The sequence below is a fragment of the Rhinoraja longicauda genome, chromosome 14 (genome assembly GCF_053455715.1).
Source record: "Rhinoraja longicauda isolate Sanriku21f chromosome 14, sRhiLon1.1, whole genome shotgun sequence".
NCBI lineage: Eukaryota > Metazoa > Chordata > Chondrichthyes > Rajiformes > Arhynchobatidae > Rhinoraja > Rhinoraja longicauda.
The window spans coordinates 52,113,273-52,132,327 of NC_135966.1; the positions used below are offsets into that span (position 1 = coordinate 52,113,273).

General features: G+C 42.3%; 1 protein-coding gene across 1 annotated transcript in view; it reads right to left on the minus strand.

Moving 5' to 3' along the window:
• Positions 1-19,055, minus strand: part of LOC144600260 (slit homolog 3 protein-like) — a 595,019-nt gene that overhangs the window by 519,879 nt on the left and 56,085 nt on the right. The window contains exons 2-3 of the mRNA XM_078411831.1: positions 12,276-12,347; positions 9,009-9,080 (exon numbers count right to left, since the gene is read on the minus strand). Coding sequence (XP_078267957.1) covers positions 9,009-9,080; positions 12,276-12,347 — 144 coding nt within the window. The remainder of the gene's footprint in view (positions 1-9,008; positions 9,081-12,275; positions 12,348-19,055) is intronic.

A 19,055-nucleotide genomic window follows, 5' to 3' on the forward strand; every position in this document is an offset into this window, starting at 1 on the left:
TGTTCTTCACGACCTCAACCTCATGTTTATTACTTGAGTCGTTATGATGTTCGAGTGGGAGTGCACTGTTGCACAGTAGAGCAGCTTGGTAGAGTATCTTGGCTCTGCAGTTATTAAATGCATGGCCCAGGCTCACTAAGGCTTCAATGAAGCATGGGGCATGCCTGGGTTTCCTGTCCCATCAACCACCAAGGAATGAAATGACAAACAGTACAGCACAGGAACTGGCCCTTCAGCCCACAATATCTGGTCAGACATGATGCCAAGTTCATCTCCTCAGCCTGCACATTATCCATGTCCCTCTCGTCTTGCATATCCATGTGCCTACCTAAAGCCTATTAAACACCACTATCATACCTTCTGCCACCGCCACGTCTGGCAGCAAGTTCCAGATACTCTGTGCAAATACTTGGCCCACACATCTCCTTTACACCCTCCCCTTCCTGACCTTAAAAAGCTGCATCCAGTAGTCTTTAACATTTCCTCCGTGGAAAAAAAGAGTTGTGCTTCCTACCCTATTTAAGTCTCTCAGAATCTTAGTTTAGTTGAGTTTATAGTTACAGCATGGAAACAGGCCCTTCGGCCTGCCAAGTCCATGCCGACCATCGATCACCCATTCACACTAGCTCTGTTATCCCACCTTCACATCCTACAGACGAGGGGCAATTTACAAAAGCCAATTTATTTACAAACATGCACGTCTTTGGAATGGGCACTCAAAGGAAACCAATGTGATTACAAGGAGAACATACAAACTCCATGTAGAAAGCACCAGTAATCAGGATAAAACCCTGGTCTCTGGAGCTGTGAGGTAGCAGCTCTAACGCTGTACTGTGCTACTGTGATAGATACTTCTATCTGCACTCCTCTCAACTTTCATCACTCCAGGGAACACAATCCAAGTTTGTCAAGCCTCTCCTTATAGCTGTTACCTTCTAATGCAGGCATCATTCCTGTAAACATCTTCTGCACCCTCTTCAAACTCTCCTGTGATGGGATGACCAGAAATGCACATAATATTTTGCCTGAGCAAAGATTTATAAAGCTGCAACTAGTCTTCCTAACTCTTATATGTAATGCCTCAGCTGCTTTGAAATTTCCCAGGTATTCCTCCTGCAAAAGATTGTTGTCACATTTTTAAATTGGAAATTTATTTCATAATGCAATTAATATTACTCTCTCTAAAATAATGAAGGTATAATCAAGGCAGACTTTGCAAATTATCAATGGTGAGTTGGGGAACTCACCATAAAGTGACATGGCTTACAAAATCCTAAAATTATTCAGGAGCATCTCAACTGCTGATAGATTTATTTTCCATCCTCTGATATCAGTACTATTTCTTCTACCCTGATTCAACCTCCGTCCACGTTGAGAATTTAAAAAAATTGTAGTGCTAGACTTCTGAATTAAAAACAGAAAATGCTGGAAACACTCAGTCAGTCAGGCAGCATCTGTGGAGAGAGCAATGTTTCTGGCTGAAGACCCTTCGTCAGAATTGTTCTGACGAAGGTGTGTCGACTTACAACTCGAATTCTGCTTCTCGTTCTACAGATGCCGCCTGATGCGCTAAATGCTTTCAGCATTTTCTGTTTTTATTTCCATATATAGTCCTATTTCTACCAAGGGCAGAAGATGCCTTTCAGTTGGTCACTGAAGCAGATATGTGAGATTGAAGAATATCTGTCCACTTGACCATATTGGCTTCAAATATGTCCTAGCTAACACAGTGCACTAAGTACTGAATAGCGATTAGGAACAGAAATCTTTGTTAGATTTTTAAAATCATCATTTTCTTTGAGTTGCCGAGACTAAAAATACTGCCCACAATTGAGCTGCAATTAAGAACAGCATGGGTTAAGAATGAAACCAGGGAACTAGCTAATCTGGAAGATGTGATTTCACATCGTGATGCATCTAATCGTCAAATTTGATTTGCATTGCAATGAAATGGAATAAACCAAATCAGATGCTGTGGATGTGAAGAATATTCTTTTTCAAGGCCATTAACGCTACAATTGAATATTTCAATAAAGCACATTACCATGCCCGAGTAAAGATATAATCAAGCTGCTGCACATCTTCAATTGGATTTTCCATTCTATAGTCTATTTTCATTCCACATTATAATGGAAAATTGTGCCCAGATGATAAAAATATTTAGTTGGAGAATAGGACAGGCAGGAGATAGTTAATTGCTCAGAAATGAAGAAAGACAAATGAAAATGGCCCCTTAAAAGTGGGAAATTTGCCAGAGCAACACTTCCATGTGTGTGAAGCAAATTATTAATATTGTGTAAGAAGGTTAGAATATTGTGTAAGAAGGTTTAAACCAAAGATAGACACAAAAAGCTGGAGTAACTCAGCGGGACAAGGCAGCATCTCTGGAGAGAAGGAATGGGTGACGTTTCGGGTCGAGACCCTTCTTCAGACTGATGTAGGTTTCCACCTTTCGAAAATCAGATGACATTTTAACAACAAACCTGTAGTTTTGCAGTCACCATTACTAAGACCAGCCTGAAAGTGCAGACCATTATGTTCTGCATAGTTACATATGCCTATACTAAGCTGTATTCAGATTTACTACATATATCATTTTACCTGAGTTATGAAATTATAACACACACCAAGAACATAAGGAATGCAGTAAAATGAAATGTAACGATAGGCAAAGAAAATATGAGAGCTTGCAAATGAAAACAGAAAAACTGTGAGTGGTCCAATACATCGTGTGTTCAACCCTCAGCTCCCGTGTGGTCTGCATGGAGCTTGCACATTTTCCACGTGACCCCATGGACTCCCTCCTGTTGCTCTGGTTTCTTCCCACAAGTAGGTTAATCGGCAAAAGTGGCACAGTGGTAGAGCAGCTTCCTCACAGCCCCAGAGACCTGGGTTCAATCCCGACCTCAGGCATAACCTCAGAATAAAGGGATGTACCTTTAGAATAGAGATAAGGAGACATTTATTTAGCCAGAGAGTGGTAAATCTGTGGAATGTCTTGGTGTGTGTTATAATTTCATGACTCAGGTAAAATGATGTGTGCTGTCTGTGTGGAGTTTGCACATTCACCATGTGACTGTGTGGGTTTCCTTCGGGTGCTCCGGTTTCCTCCCACATCCCAAAGACATGGGGATTTGTAGGTTAATTGGCCTCTTGCAAAAATGTCTCTCAGTATGTAGAAAGTGGATGAGAAAGTGGGATAACAGAGAACTAGTGCGAACAAATGATCAATGGTGGGCGCGTGGAAGGGCCTGATTCCATGCTGTGTCTCTGCCCTAAACCAAACTGTGAGATGCCCCTGGTGTGTGGATGACTGGTAGAATCTTGGGGGGAATTGATGGGTATATGGGAAGAATAAAATGGGGTTAGGCTATTGATGGTAGCCAAGGACTTTGTGGGATGCTGGGCCAGTTTCTGTGCTGTCTGACTGTGTCTCTCGAAGATCAAACGGGGATAGATAGTAATGAAGCACTGCAAGCAATCATGCTAGTGGTTAGCATTAATTATTCTGATTTATTGTCACAGTCCAAATATCATCCAGCATAGATAAGAGCACTGGCAATGATTTTTTTCCAACCCGAGCACACTAATTGCAATGTGTCAAACTACCGACCTATTTGAGCACTGAAGATGGGGCGTTTTGGTTTAGATTTGAATGCTCAAGGAATATGTACAGCAGCCAATGATTTTAATTAAAATAAACTTGTTTTTCCAAAGGCACTGAATATTTTCAGTATGAGGCCACACTCAAAGCAGCCACAATGCTATCTCTTTTCATTTTTACCAGGTAAGGGTCCTGTAAACTAAACAAAAAATGTTCCAGCTCAGGCTCTATATAAGTTTATCACAGCCGGGTTGGGTCTGCTGTGCATCATGTGCCAAGCAGCATATCAGAGCCTCAGCAAACATGGCTTATGCTTCCAGCCCAGTCTGCTAAATGCATCTCCCAAACAAGAAGAAGGGGACCTATGTCTTACACTGAATCGACTGTAAAAAGTAAGACATAGGCGCACAATTAGGCTGCTCTGAGTCTGCTCTGCCATTCGATCATGGCTGATCTATTTTTCCCTCACAACCCCATTCTCCTCCCTTAGTAATCAAGAACCTATCAACCTCCGCTTTAAAAATACCCAACGACTTGGCCTCCACTGCCATCTGTGGCAATGAATTCCACAGATTTACCACTCTCTGGCTAAATAAATTTCTCCTTATCTCTATTCTAAAGGTACATCCCTTTATTCTGAGTCTATGCCCTCTGGTCCCAGACTCTCCCACTACTGGGAACATCCTCCCCACATTAACACTACGTAGGCCTTTCATTATTCGGTAGGTTTCAATAGAACCCCCTCAGCCTTCTAAACTCCAGTGAGTACAGGCCCAGAGCCTTCAAATGCTCCTCATATATTAACCCAATAATCCTGGGGTCATTCTCGTAAACCTTCTCTAGACCCTCTCCAACAACACCACGTCCTTCCTCAAGACATGGGGCCCGAAACTGATCACAATATTCCAATGTGGCCTGAATAAACAGTCAGGAACTGTGAAATTCCAAATTCTAAGAGGTGGAGTTGAATGCAGTCCCCAGCAGGAATACTCATAGAAGGATGCATCTATGCAAGTTTCTAACATGGGGTCATCGATGGCAAGCTTTGAATGGACAGTGCATCTTCTCACTGTAAGGAAGGAAATAGCTACACTTCAACATGCTGCAGCACCCATCAGATATCAACATGGGATTGTGTTTATTGCCCAGTCTGTTGGAAAAGCAAAAGAGTGGAAGTTAAACATTTAAGTCACTCAAGTCTTCGAGTGCGCATTTAAGCGTGATGGTTGCACTTGCTACATTATTTATATCAGCCAGTATAAACTTGAATATTGGAACAGATATGAGATTGTTCTGCCCGAGTTCCTCTGTCCTTGATACTGCAGCTTCTGTGGTTTTCATGGCTGCAATGATTTGCCCAATGCTATTAATGGTGCACTTTAAAATAATCATGAAAACATGGTCCAAATAAGCAATTCAGTTAATTAAACTGAGAACATTTGAAGGTTAATGGTAGGCATTGTATTTTTTACACTTTAAAGCAATAAAACCAGCTGGACTTCCTCCAGATTATTAGGACTATTTCTGCACCTGCAACAAACCATGGCATTTTGGAGTTCGACACCCATATGTACCCTGGATTGCAATGGGATCAAGGTATCAATAATAGATTAATCTCCCATGATGTGCTTTAATCTAGATTGGAAGAAATGAAAAAAGATGTGTCTTCACTGCATGACAGTAATCCAGTGGATTTCTTGTCTATTATAGATCCCATCGATGGAACCAAAATTGGAATGCTCTATAACAAGTAGTAAGCTCCTTAACCAGACCCCGTCCATTGCGAAACCTACCACAGAATGAATTAGTCTGGTGCTGAGCAGGATCTGGGCATGATTTGGTATATTATTTGTGAGCGATAGACTTTAACCATAGTAAGTGATTATAGTGAGCAACCTTCTCGGAGACAATCAGGGATGGCCACTAAATGCTGGTCTTGCTGGCAAAGCTAAGAGCTCAAAGAATGCATAAATAAGAAAACCTGCCTTGAAAAATGTTTAGGAAAAACATATATGAATTTAATGATCTAATTAATGTATAATTGTCCATTATAGCAATTAAATAAATCTGATTCACACAAACAAGACTATGTTAAGTAAATAACGAGCAAGCCATCCACCTCTTCAGTAACCCTTTGCAATAACAGACCTCTACGTAGCAGATTTCCGTTATAGTGGGTCGAGGTTCCCATCGCACTGCCCCCTGACTTCCGCAGTTACCCAGTGAGATGGCACTTCCAGTGTGGGAGTGGGGAGAGCGAGCAGGATCAAGGCATTGTCCATGGTGAACCACAGGTGGGACTGGGGGCCATCTGGCTCCCCAGCATGTACACACCCTTTTGTTTAAACCCACCGCCCAACACTGCGTTTCTTCCCTCCCGGCCTTGGGTTAAACTTTACCCCTCTCATTCGGTTATAGCGGACAATCGGCAATACCCGATACTATCCTCCGTCCCATGGTCCATAATTGCGACAGTTTACTGTAACCCTACACATAATGTTCTGTATATATTTTGTTAGTATGTGCTGGGACAGTACAGTATGAACACCGTACAGCCTGTAATAATGTAGTGTGTATGAAAGGAACTGCAGATGCTGGTTTAAACTGAAGATAGACACAAAAAGCTGGAGTAACTCAGTGAGACAGGCAGCATCTCTGGAGAGAAGGAATGGGTGATGTTTCGGGTCAAGACCCTTCTTCGGTAATAGTATACTATTGATTATAAAGCTGATTATTATCTACGGTTTATCATGAACACTGCACTATTACCTTTTCCAATATGATTCTAGTGATAGTAAAATGTCGCCATGCAACTTCAGTTTTCTACAAAAATTGCTATTTATTATCTTATATATAATCATCCATCCATACTAAGTATGCCACATAGAAAGAAAGCAGAACTGCAAAATCAAGTGCACCTCGAGAAGATAAGACCATTAGAAACTCACTGCCGTTATTATCACTTTCAATTATCTGTAAGGGTTTCAGAAGGAATTGAAAGTCCAGGTTTAATTTTGCAATCAGGAACTTTGAATTGATTTTCACAGCTGACCCTGTGGCCCAGTGTCCACTGCCTGATGGAATTCAGTACTTCACATCTTTGGTCTCTGGTGCTAAGTTGCAAGGCTGTGAGACGCTTGTTTAGAAAAGCCCACACTTTTGCATTCCCAAGATTTAAAAAAATAGATATTGATGCTGAGGACATACTCACATAATCAAAGCAGAACCATCAGAAACTGTAAATCTTGACCATATCAAGGTAAATATAGGGGCTCAATTATCTGCCAATAGTGACTAATCAGTGTCACTATTAAAAATTGGGAAATCAAAAGTACGGGCTTTCCAAAATAGAGAAAGCCTTGTCAAAGTGAGCTTATATTTTCAACGAGTTATTGGGATACTTTACTGCTGCATATCATTCCACCGGCTGTTTATAATCTTATATTTAATTTTGAACAACCGGGTCTGGTAGATTGTGGTATCTCAATTTATTAAGTCAAGACAAAAATGATAAAGAATTAATTAGCAAAGCTTCACAAAGCGATCAGAATCTCTACCTTACTTGTTACAGTTTGAGGACTGAGTTTTTTTAAGAATAGTTGCAAAAAGTAGATTTATAGTGTCACGGAACTCTGAAAGGTATATTTGCATTAGGAGGGGCTGGCATACAAAGGAGCCAAGAACTATAAAGCAGAAACATGAATGAAGTGGTTTCAGTGGGACTGCTACCCACTTCCTTTCTCAATTCCCCACAGCTCTGGAATATTTGACCTCTTATGGATCCATCCAATTCCATTTTGTGTATTGAAATTGCATCTTCTATTTTTATTAAGTGCATTCAAGATCAAAATACTTCTGCATGAGAATGAAATATACCCATTCCTTAGCTTTGTATTTTCTGCCAGTGGGACAAAAAAATCTCATTTTATCAGAACATTAAATGTCATCATCAAATCTTAATCTTTTAAACACAAGAAGGTTCTCCACATAATCGAAAACCCACTGTTCCGAATAAATCTCCCTTGCATTCTCCCCGAAACAAAATTCTCCAAGGCCCCAACTTGTCTCAGATTCTTTAACATCTTTGCTTCTAAGGGAAAGAGCAACAATACTAAAATATAAAAGACACATTACTCACACAAGTTTGCTACTAAGTTTATATCATGATCATTCGAGGGGTGGGGCGGATTTAGCATATGGAACTCGCAACCACAGGGAATGTTTGGGATAGATCATTTTGATGCACTTTAATTTGTACAGCCATTGATTACCATGAATTACCAAAGCCACTTCATAATGACAAGTCCACAATGTGCATGTGTTAAGAAAAGATTACCATGGCCTTTCCAAAATGAGGAATAGAAATGGAAATGTCTTAATCAACCAGAAGGAAAAACTACACTGGAACTCTCATAACAGAAGAGCTTTGAGCGTTTTAGTCTCCCTTAGTGCCCCATTCATAGTGGTTCTGTCATTAGGTGGGGGTCACAGAATCTCTATTGTACACTAATGTGGATTTGGAACCAATTTGAAAAGAAGTGGGTCATTTCCAGAAAGTATTGCCTGAGTAAACTATTCTGCAATAGAAAGTTTACTCAGTACAACAATCAATGTGAGACCTCAATCTCAGGTACCAAGAGCAGACCATTTTTGTTCTAGAATACACTCACGGGTTACACGTTCACTTTGAACAATGATCACTTGTAGTTGTGTAACACTTCCAATGTCAGCGTTCCGTGAAAAACAAAGATGTGAAATAAGAGAACGAGATTCCATTCTGACAACTCAATCTGTTTATAATTTAAATCATGCTTAGATTTGATTACAAGATTAGAGCATAGAAGAATTTTAAACAGACTTACAGCACACCTTCCAGTTAGAACAATTTGGCACCTAGCTTGAAGTTTGGGTATATTTTCCAACAAACATCACAAAAAAACATTGAAAACACACTGACCAATGAAAACCAGTCAACAAATAGGTCAGAGGAAGAACTAGATTACTTGGTGAGACAGTGTCAAAGGAACATGAAACAGTAGCATTGAGAGAAAGTCACAGAGACTAACGTAGCAGGGAGGTGTGGAAACAGACTGAAGATTCACACTGTCCTGTGGAGTAGCAATACGCATAAAGTCAATCACACAAGGAGAAGGGGAATCTGAGGACGGGACAGTGGAGCCGAGAGAAGGTCTATGATGGTTCTGGCATTGCTCTGATGTGCGAGCGATTAACTGGTAATCTCTAGCTCACACTTCGTTCCCAGGACCTCCAGCAGCATCTCTGGCCACTGTCCCTACCTCAGCACTGAATGCTGTAGACCACGCAGGAAGCAATATCGTTTGGTGTAAGCAATGCAGTATGTGCCAAGGACAATTCATCACCAATGATGTGCAAAGTAACTCACAGTCTTTCCAACTGCTTCAGATCCTGAAAGGATCCTCTTTCAATTATGCTGATCTGATTCTCTTCAAGGTGCCTGCAACAAAATAAATAAAGGAAATCATTAGTTTTAATTTATTTCCTTCTGATGGATGACATGATCCAACATTTACTTAATTGATATAATTGTCCTGTTCGATTGCAATGTACCTAACACCTAAACCAGAACCATACCAAAGGGTCTCAGCATGCTGGAAACAATATGGTAATGGTGCAGAAGGGGGGAGGGGAAAGAGGGGTGGAGATAGGAGGGTGGAGGAAGGGTGGAGGGGGGGGAGGGAGGGGAGGAGGGGGGATAAGGGGGAGGAGGGAGGATAAGGGGGGGTTGAGGGGGGTGGAGTGGGGGGAGGGGAAGGGGGGGTGGAGGGGGGAGGGGGTGGGGGAGGGAGGAGGGGGTAGTTGGGGGAGGGGAGGGGGGAGAGGGGAGTGGGGGAGGAGAGGGGAGTGGGGGAGGAGAGGGTGTTGTACCAATGCAGGAGAGGTTGGGGCCCAACGGGTCCATTTGGTCTAGTATTTTCTAATTCTGATGAACTTTCTTTCTTTGTCCAAAACCTTTCCATCTTTCCTGTAATGCAACTCAAACTCAACACAACATTCCAAATCTGGTAGTTCCCACATACAACAATTAAACATTACTGCACAGGAAAGGAGCTTTCAGCCTACAATGTTCATGCCGAATATGATGCCGTTAAACTGATTTCCTCTGGCTGTACATGATCGATGTCCCTCCATTCTGCATTCCAGGCCAAAGCCTCCGAAATGCCACTCTGCTTTCCGCCTCCACCACCAACCCTGGCAGCACTTTCCAGACATCCACCACTCTGTGTAAAATACTTCCCCCACTGACCTTAAAGCCAAGCCCTCTGGTCATTAACAGTCTGAATGCCAAAGTTATAACTAAGCAAAAGAAGCAGATTTAAAATTCTCTCCCTGTTCTCCTGCCGTCTCACTCTGTCACCAGATGCAGCCTGCAGTCTAAGCCCAGCATGTTAACATATAACATATAACATATAACAACTACAGCATGGAAACAGGCCTGTCCGGCCCTACCAGTCCACGCCGACCATTCTCCCTGACCTAGTCTCATCTACCTGCACTCAGACCATAACCCTCCAATCCCCTCCTATCCATATACCTATCCAATTTACTCTTAAATAATAAAATCGAGCCAGCCTCCACCACTTCCTCCGGAAGCCCATTCCATACAGCCACAACCCTCTGAGTAAAGAAGTTCCCCCTCATGTTACCCCTAAACCTTTGTCCCTCAATTCTGAAGCTATGTCCCCTTGTTGGAATCTTCCCCACTCTCAAAGGGAAAAGCCTACCCACGTCAACTCTGTCCGCCCCTCTCAAAATTTTAAAAACCTCTATCAAGTCCTCTTATTAAATCCTATTTAAATTCCTTGGGTGAGTGAAAAAGATTTCTCCCTAGGCATTTGCCATAATTCATCCTTTAAGGAAATGAAAAATGTCAGCATCGCCATGTTTCTCTGGGCCAATGATGAAAGTGGGCAATGCCATATGCCTGCCTTTCCATTTCATATTTTATTTCATATTTCAGATACAGCGCGGAAACAGGCCTTTTCGGCCCACCAAGTCCGCGACGCCCAGCGATCCCCGCACATTAACACTATCCTACACACACTAGGGACAATTTAAAAAAAAAACATTTACCCAGTCAATTAACCTACATACCTGTACGTCTTCTGGCTACTTATTTGTCACTTTTAGAGAACTGTGGATTTTTACCTAAAATCCCTCAGTGCATCAATGCTCCTTTTAGTGCTGCCATTTACCACATACTTTCCTCTTGCATTTGACTTCTCAAAGTGCAAAGCCTCACACTTCTCCCATTTAAACTCCATTTGCCATTTTTCTGCTAATTTCCATCTGATCTACAGTCCTTTGACAATCTTCCTCACTCTCCACTTTGCCCTTCTATATTTTCATCTAAATCTATGTGTGTGTGTATATATATATATATACATACACACACACACACAGATTTAGATCTATCATATGTGCATGTGTGTGTGTGTCCGTATGTGCGCGTGTGTGTATGATATTACATATAAGTAGGATATTATATATAATGCATGATATTATATAATATATAGAATATATAGATATGATATTATATATATATATAGAGAGAGAAAGATATTATATATATATAATATATTACACCAAAGATAAGTTATTAAAAGTTTCTATCCTTTTTGCACAATATACCATTGATCAGCTATTCAGATTTAGAGCAAGAAAACCTGCTGGAAGAAGTCAAAGGATCGAGCAGCATCTGGGGTGGGGCAGTGAAAGAATCATCAACGTTTGGGTCCTGCATCAGGACTGAGAATGCAGAGGAAAGATTGCCAGCATAAATAAGAGAGAGGCATGGGTGAGACAACAGCAAGTGGGTGATAAGTGGATGGAGGAATGGAAGTGCATGATGGTAGAAGGAGCTAGGCCTAAAGTTGGACCTGGTAACTCGTAATAGCATAACACTGCTGGTCCAATAACACTGCTGCGCTGGTCAAGAAGGCACAACAAAGACTGTTCTACTTAAGAACACTGAAAAAGTCTGGTCTACCCCAACAGCTGCTGACGACCTTCTACCGCTGCACCATAGAGAGCATCCTAACGCATGGAATCCCTGTGTGGTACCTCAGCTGCACGGAGGCAGAAAGGAAAGCTCTACAGCGGGTAGTCCATAGAGCTCAGAGGGCCATCGGAACACAGCTACCAGACTTGGAGGGCATCTACAACACACGATGCCTCAGAAAAGCCACCAGCATCCACAAAGACTCTTCACACCTGCAACAGTCTGTTCGAACTCCTTCCATCGGGCAGACGATACAAGGCCTTCTATGCCCGCACCTCCAGACTCAGGAACAGCTTCATCCCCAGGGCCATAGCTGCTATGAACCGGTCCTGCTGAGCCGGATGGCCACAACGCATAGATCAACTTGCACTTTACCCTGTCCAAAACTGTTATAACTGTTCGTTTCGTTGGGTTGCTGCTGTCTAAATTACCTAAATTAGTGCATCGTATGGGAGGCGCATTCCCAATCTCGTTGTACCCCTGGGTACAATGACAATAAAGATATATTGTATTGTATTGTATTGTATAAAACTTGGGAGCAAATAGGAACTAAATGGCAGCAGGATTTTGTGCTCCAGCAGTTCCAAGAGAACAGAGTGTGGGATCAAACTCCAGCTGGATTTCACTTACAAAACTCTGAGATTCTTCAGCCCGACAAAATCAGTCTTGGATACACGTGTGATGTTGTTCTTGTCCAGGTCACTGCAACAAAAAAAGGACTTTGTTAAAATACAGGCATATTCTCTTAAAGAGACATCACCAACATGATTTAGCATTTCTAAACAAGGAAAATATTCCCAAATGCAGGCATATTACATAAAATGCATCACCATGGTGAGGCAGATGTGCTATGTAGCTGCTCTCCCTTTGCAAAACAGCAAACTATTTGCCAGATGTTTTTTGTAAAGTTTTTACCTCTTTAAATATGCATGAATTGTGCATCCCATGGTTAGGAACCACAGCAGTATATGAATGTGTTTCACTGATCTTCTACCAGAATCAATGCAATTAACAAAAATATTAAACCGTTAAGTGTGTAATGCTTGAAAAGAACAAACAGCGATTGAATACGCTTACGACTGCACAATCAATCCTGAGGTTCAAATGATATCCTTGGTGCAGTCAGTCTTTGCTTTCAGGTTGTGAATTAAAATTGAATTACAGTCAGGCCACTTGCTCTCATCCATTCAATACCCGCAAGTGAAGATATATTTTTAGTTTAGTTTATTGTCACATGTACCGAGGTTCAGTGAAAACTTTTTGTTGCGTGCTAATCAGTCAGCATGATTGCAAGCGAGCCATCCACAATGTAGAGATACATGATAAAGGGGATAACGTTTAGTGCAAGATAAAGTCCGATTAAAGATAGTCCGACGGTCTTCAATGAGGTAGATGGTAGTTCAGCTCTCTAGTTGTTGATGGGATGGTACAGTTGCCTGATAAAAGCTGGGATCCAATGGAGACGTGGATTGCAAAGGTTTGTTTGAGATTGGTGCTCCTTTATTTATGAAGAGAAATAGAGATAATCAATCAAATAGTAGAATGATGAGCGTCACATCAGTGGAAAGGACATTTTTGGAGAGGATTTTTAGAGAGAGGATTTATTTGCATTCGGGAAAAAACAGGCTAATTATGGACAATCAGCATGGCTTTATGCAGGGCAGGTAATGCCTTACAAACCTGATTGAGATTTTGAGGAGATGACAAAGGTGATTGAGGTAGGCCACCACATATTGCCTACCCTGCACTTTAGTGAGGAATTTGACAAGGTCCCTCGTGTTAGGCTAATCCAGAAGTTTTAGATGCATGGGAACCATGATGACTAGATAGTTTGGAATTTAACTGGTCGACCCATAGAAGGCAGAGAGTAGTGGTGGAAGGACATCATTCTGACTGGAGCTTTGTGATCAATGGTGTTCTGCATGGATGAAGAACACTGTCAAAGGATACAGCAGGTTGCAGATCAATTAGGAACATAGGTGGAAATAGCAGATGGAGTTTAATCAGGGCAACTGTAAGGTCTTGCACTTCAGGAGGTAAAATGTATGGGGAACTTTCTCCATGTATGGTTCAAGGCAATAGTGTTGATGTGGCGAGGGTTCTTGGGGTTCCAAGTCTATTGCTCCCTAAAAGTAGCAACACAGGCAGATAGAGTGGTTAAAAAAAAGTGTATGTTATGCTCGCCTTCATTGGTTTGGGCATTGGGTAGAAAAGTCAGGAAGTCATTTTGCATCTTCATAGAAATCTGGTTAGACCACATTTGGAGTATTGTGTGCAGATGTTGATGCCCCATTACAGGAAGGATGTGGAAGATTGGGATCGAACCAGAAGAGGTTTACCAGAATGCTGTCAGGATTACAGGGTATGAGATACACGGAGAGGTTGGATACACTTGGAGTATTTTCACTGGAGCTGGAGGCTGAGGGGAGAACTAATAAAAGTCCACAAAATTATGAGAGCATTTTTTTGTATTGGTATTAGCAGTGGTTTATTGTTGTTACATGCACCAAAATAAAGTGAAAAACTTTGCTTTCGGTGCTATTCAAGTAAATCAACCATCCAGGAATACAATCACACTGTGCAGAATATAGTGTTACAGCTGCAGAGAAAATAAAGATAAAAGAAAGGGTGCAATGACTGCAACACGATAAATGAAAGTGTGGGAATACATCCTTAAATTATGGGCAATCCATTTGAGAGTCTGATAACAACAGGGCAACAGCTTTCCTTGATGCTGGTGGGACATGCTTTCAGGCCTGTGTATCTTCCACCCAATGATAAAGGAGAGAAAGGGAATGTCCGGGGGTGTGATTATGTTGGCTACTTTCCCTAAGCACCATGGTGTAGATAGATTTAATGGAGGCTGCTTTCCATGATATATTGGGTTGCACCCACAGCTCTCTGCAATTTCTTGGGGTCTTGGGCAGAGTAGTCGCCCAATCAATCTATGAAGCATCCCAATAGGATGGTATAGTTGGGGGGACTGTTGTTTACCAGGGTGAAAATGTCCAATACTTACCTTTACGGTTTGAGGGAGAAAATTAAAAGGAGATACGCTGGGCAAGTTTTTACACAGAGAGTGGCGGGTGCCTTAAACGCATTGACTAAGGTGATGGTGGAAATAAATATGATTGTGGCATTGAGACGTTTTTAGATTGGCACAAAAATAGCGGGGAACAGAGTGATATGGATCACATGCAAGCAGAAGGGATTCGTTTAATTTGACATCATCTTTGACAGTCATCGGGAAGCGAAGGGACTTTTTCCGTGCTGTACCGTTCTATGTTTTTGTGATATGCAATGAATCAGTTTAGCAGATTTAAGTGCTCAGCTCAATTCTCGAGATCACTCTCTTTTCACTGCAACCCCTTATGTGCTTGCATCCATGATTTCCAAGGCATAATCCTCATGCTTTACAGTCCCATTGTTTGACAGAATGACGAACCTTTGCCATCATGGCATGGCTGTGCTTGGAAATGTATTTATGATTTATTCCCTCCACATTTCCATCAATACCCCCCAGATACAACCACCACCACAGCATGCATTTACACACTGGGGGCAATTAAAGTGGTGAATTAACCGAGCAACCTTCACATCTCTGCAAACCCACAGAACCAGCAGCAGATGGCTGCATCTTACACAATCTTAACATTAAAAAAAGGCAGGTTTCTTAAAACTAAAGATAGACACAAAATGCTGCAGCAACTCAGCGGGACAGGCAGCATCTCCGGAGAAAAGGAATGGGTGACGTTTTGGGTCGGCTGCTACTCTGAGTGGGGAATAATATTGTCTCTCCTGGAGAAGGGCCATAAATGGCTGATGTGGCAAACATTCGGAGCCATAGAAGTCTACAGCACTGAAATCAATCACAAGCCACACTGACCATCAGTTATCCATTTACACTAGTTTCATTTAATTCCCTCCACATTTCTGTCAATGGCCCCCCCAAATACCACCATCACCACAGCACTCATTTACACAATGGGGGGCAATTTAAAATGGTGAATTAACCAACCAATCTTCCCATCCTGAGCAAACCACACAGCCAGCAGCAGAGGTCAGTTACCTTGGCTGCATCTTACACAATCTTATTCATTAACATTTGAATTAATTTACATTGGCAAATTAGATTTAAATGAATTTATAAAGGGCTATCTAAATTGCAGGAAAAAATTTGTGACATTTTTCATAAGTTGCATTCAAAACCGACAAAATTGCAAAGAGTAATGTTGGCTTTTCACGAGTGGCAGTAATTTGCAAAAGACAGCAGGCATATTAGTTTCGGAACAAAGAAGGAAAATACATGAATGCTTTAAAATAAATGTTCCACTGGTTACACATGCTATCTTGTGGCTCCTGCTGTGAACTGGCTGTGGCCTTTCCTCCTCGGACTATCATATTCTTCAGCCAGAACTGAATGGTGAGGGGATGGCACATGGCACCAGTGGCCCAAATATGTGGTTGGATCAGGGGGAAAGGCTGGTGGTTCTTTACCACTCACACTGGAGCTGGGTGAGGCACAATCCTAATACTTGGTCTGATTGGACATCGAGAGGGTGGGTTCTTACCTGGGTGTTTATCTCAACAATAAACTGGACTGGACTGAAAACACTGATGCGCTATACAGAAAGGGCCAGAACAGACTTTATCTGCTAGGGAGACTCAGGTCCTTTGGAGTGTAGGGGGCACTCCTAAGGACCTTCTACAACACGGTGGTTGCATCGGCCATTTTCTATGGAGTGGTCTGCTGGAGCAGCAGCATCTCAGCAGCCGAAGGGAAGAGACTCGACAAGCTGGTCAGGAAGGCCAGCTCTGTCCTGGGTTGCCCCCTCGACTCAGTGCAGGCGGTGGGAGAGAGGAGGATGATGGCAAAGCTAACATCGTTGCTGGACAACGACTCCCACCCCATGCAGGACACTGTCACTACACTGAGTAGCTCCTTCAGTGACAGACTCCTTCACCCCAAGTGCGTGAAGGAGAGATATAGGAGGTCCTTCCTTCCCGCTACTGTGAGACTGCACAACCAGCACTGCTCCCAGCAGACCAGTCAACAATAACAGCTAAGGACACACAGAAAACTGATGACAATTTATGTATCTTTTATTTATAATGAATGATTTCTTGATCTCTTGCTATCCACTTTGCTGCTGTAACACTGTAAATTTCCCCGGTGTGGGATGAATAAAGGAATATATATTAAGATTCAGCTTGGAGAGAAGTTCTACCACAGGACTAACTGTTGAGGTAGTCTGGCTGCCAGGAATCTCTGCAGGTTGCCCACCATTTATTTGAACCATATGCCACCATTCCCCTATGCAATTTCCTTCTTCAGATTACCACCTTGGTCTCTCCATCATCCCCTTTCCTTCCACACCAAGCATCCATAACAGAGTGTCAGTGATAGAAAAAGAGAGTGTATGTGAGAGAGTGTCAGAGAAGGTGTGTGTGAGAGAGATAGTGAGTGTGTGTGAGAGAGAGAGAGATAAAGAGTCAGAGAGAGTACGAGAGAGAGAGAGAGAACGAGAGAACGAGAGAGAGAGTACGAGAGAGAGAGAGTACGAGAGAGAGAGAGTACGAGAGAGAGAGAGAACGAGAGAACGAGAGAGAGAGTACGAGAGAGAGAGAGTACGAGAGAGAGAGAGTACGAGAGAGAAAGAGAGTACAAGAGAGTATGAGAGAGAGAGAGTACGAGAGGGAGAGAGTACGAGAGATAGTGTACGAGAGAGAGAGAGAGAGAGAGAGAGAGAGTACGAGAGAGAGAGAGAGTACGAGAGAGAGAGAGAGTACGAGAGAGTGAGAGTACGAGAGAGAGAGAGAGTACGAGAGAGAAAGAGAGTACAAGAGAGTATGAGAGAGAGAGAGTACGAGAGGGAGAGAGAGAGAGAGAGAGAGAGAGAGAGAGAGAGAGAGAGAGAGAGAGAGAGAGAGAGAGAGAGAGAGAGAGAGAGAGAGAGAGAGAGAGAGAGAGAGAGAAAGAGAGAAAGAGAAAATGTGTGTGTATTAGAGAGCGAGAGAGATGACACGAGGGAATGGTGTGGAAGTGTGAGGGTGTCACATGGGGATACCATAAAATGGCAGTTGGAACAAATTTTGTTGAACTGAACTAGGATCTTCAATGAATTCTGTTTTTATTAATAGAACATAGAACAAAGAACAGTACAGCATGGGAACAGGCCCTTCAGCCCACAATCTTTCCTGTATTGGGGTGATCAGAGTTGCACAGTCAACCAAACCACAGTCCTATTAAGCTGCATCCTGACTTCCCGACTTATCCTCAATACCCCTGACCAATGAAGGCAAGCATACCATGGTTCTTATTTAAAATATAAATTAAATTGTGTTCCAGTTGGTTCTCAGTGCCTCCAATTACCAGGGAGCAGTGGATAAATCTCGTGACCACACAAGCGTTGAGAATGCCACAGTGCATTCAAGGGCTGGGCCTAGTCACTGCACGCAGCCTGTTGCCCTTCAATCCATGACACCAATGGAAAGGCTCAGATTTGTGGGTACGAGGTGTCTGCCAAACATTAGTGCAGCCCCAGGGCTCAGAGATGGGAGCCATTAACCGCCCAGCCTGTTAAATGGAGATGGACTTAAAGGGCTCCATTTGCTTTCCAAAGAAGAGCTAGGCAATATGTTTCCCTTAATGTACCATTATATAATCATTATCACTTTGCTCTTTGTGAAAGTTTGCAGTGTGTAAATTAGCTGTCACATTTCTCACATTACTGAAGAGACTGCACTTCAAAAAGACTTAGTTAGCTGCAAAGTGCTTTGGGATTTCTTGGGGTCATAGTGTGTCTCGAGAAATGCAAGCACTTGCTTCCCTGCTGCTCATTTCTGTTTGAATCACGTTCTCTGCTGAAGCAAGTATTCCGTGCACTTTGCTGAGCTGTGGAAAATCGATTACATGGATCCCAGTCTGCACACCGTATCCCCATCCCACCAGTGTCTCAGTAACTCCTAACCTGAGGATTATTTCAACAGATGGGCAGTGAACACTTTGAAACTTTAGCATGCAGAACCAAACTTTTGAAATACGGCATTCCTGATTAACCACAGTGATCAGTGTAATTACGAGAAAAGCTCTCTCTCCTGTGCTCAGGTCATCTCTTCCCTGGGTAAACACAAGAGATGCACCACAAATAAATCTCTACCTTTATAATATGTCTATTTATAAATCACTGTTTATTTCTTTCCTCAGAATGTGCATTCAGCATTTCAATCTGGATGATTCGCACTTCAAATATTCTCAAGTATCAATACTCACATTATTATCATTTGTGTGTGTTCATGAGTGAAACATTTTGCAGTTAATATTTTCTGAATTGCACTCCCTTATATCCTAAGGAAGGCAGACAGGGACAAGAAGCATCGAGGTATCAACGAGCAAGAGGTAGCACAACA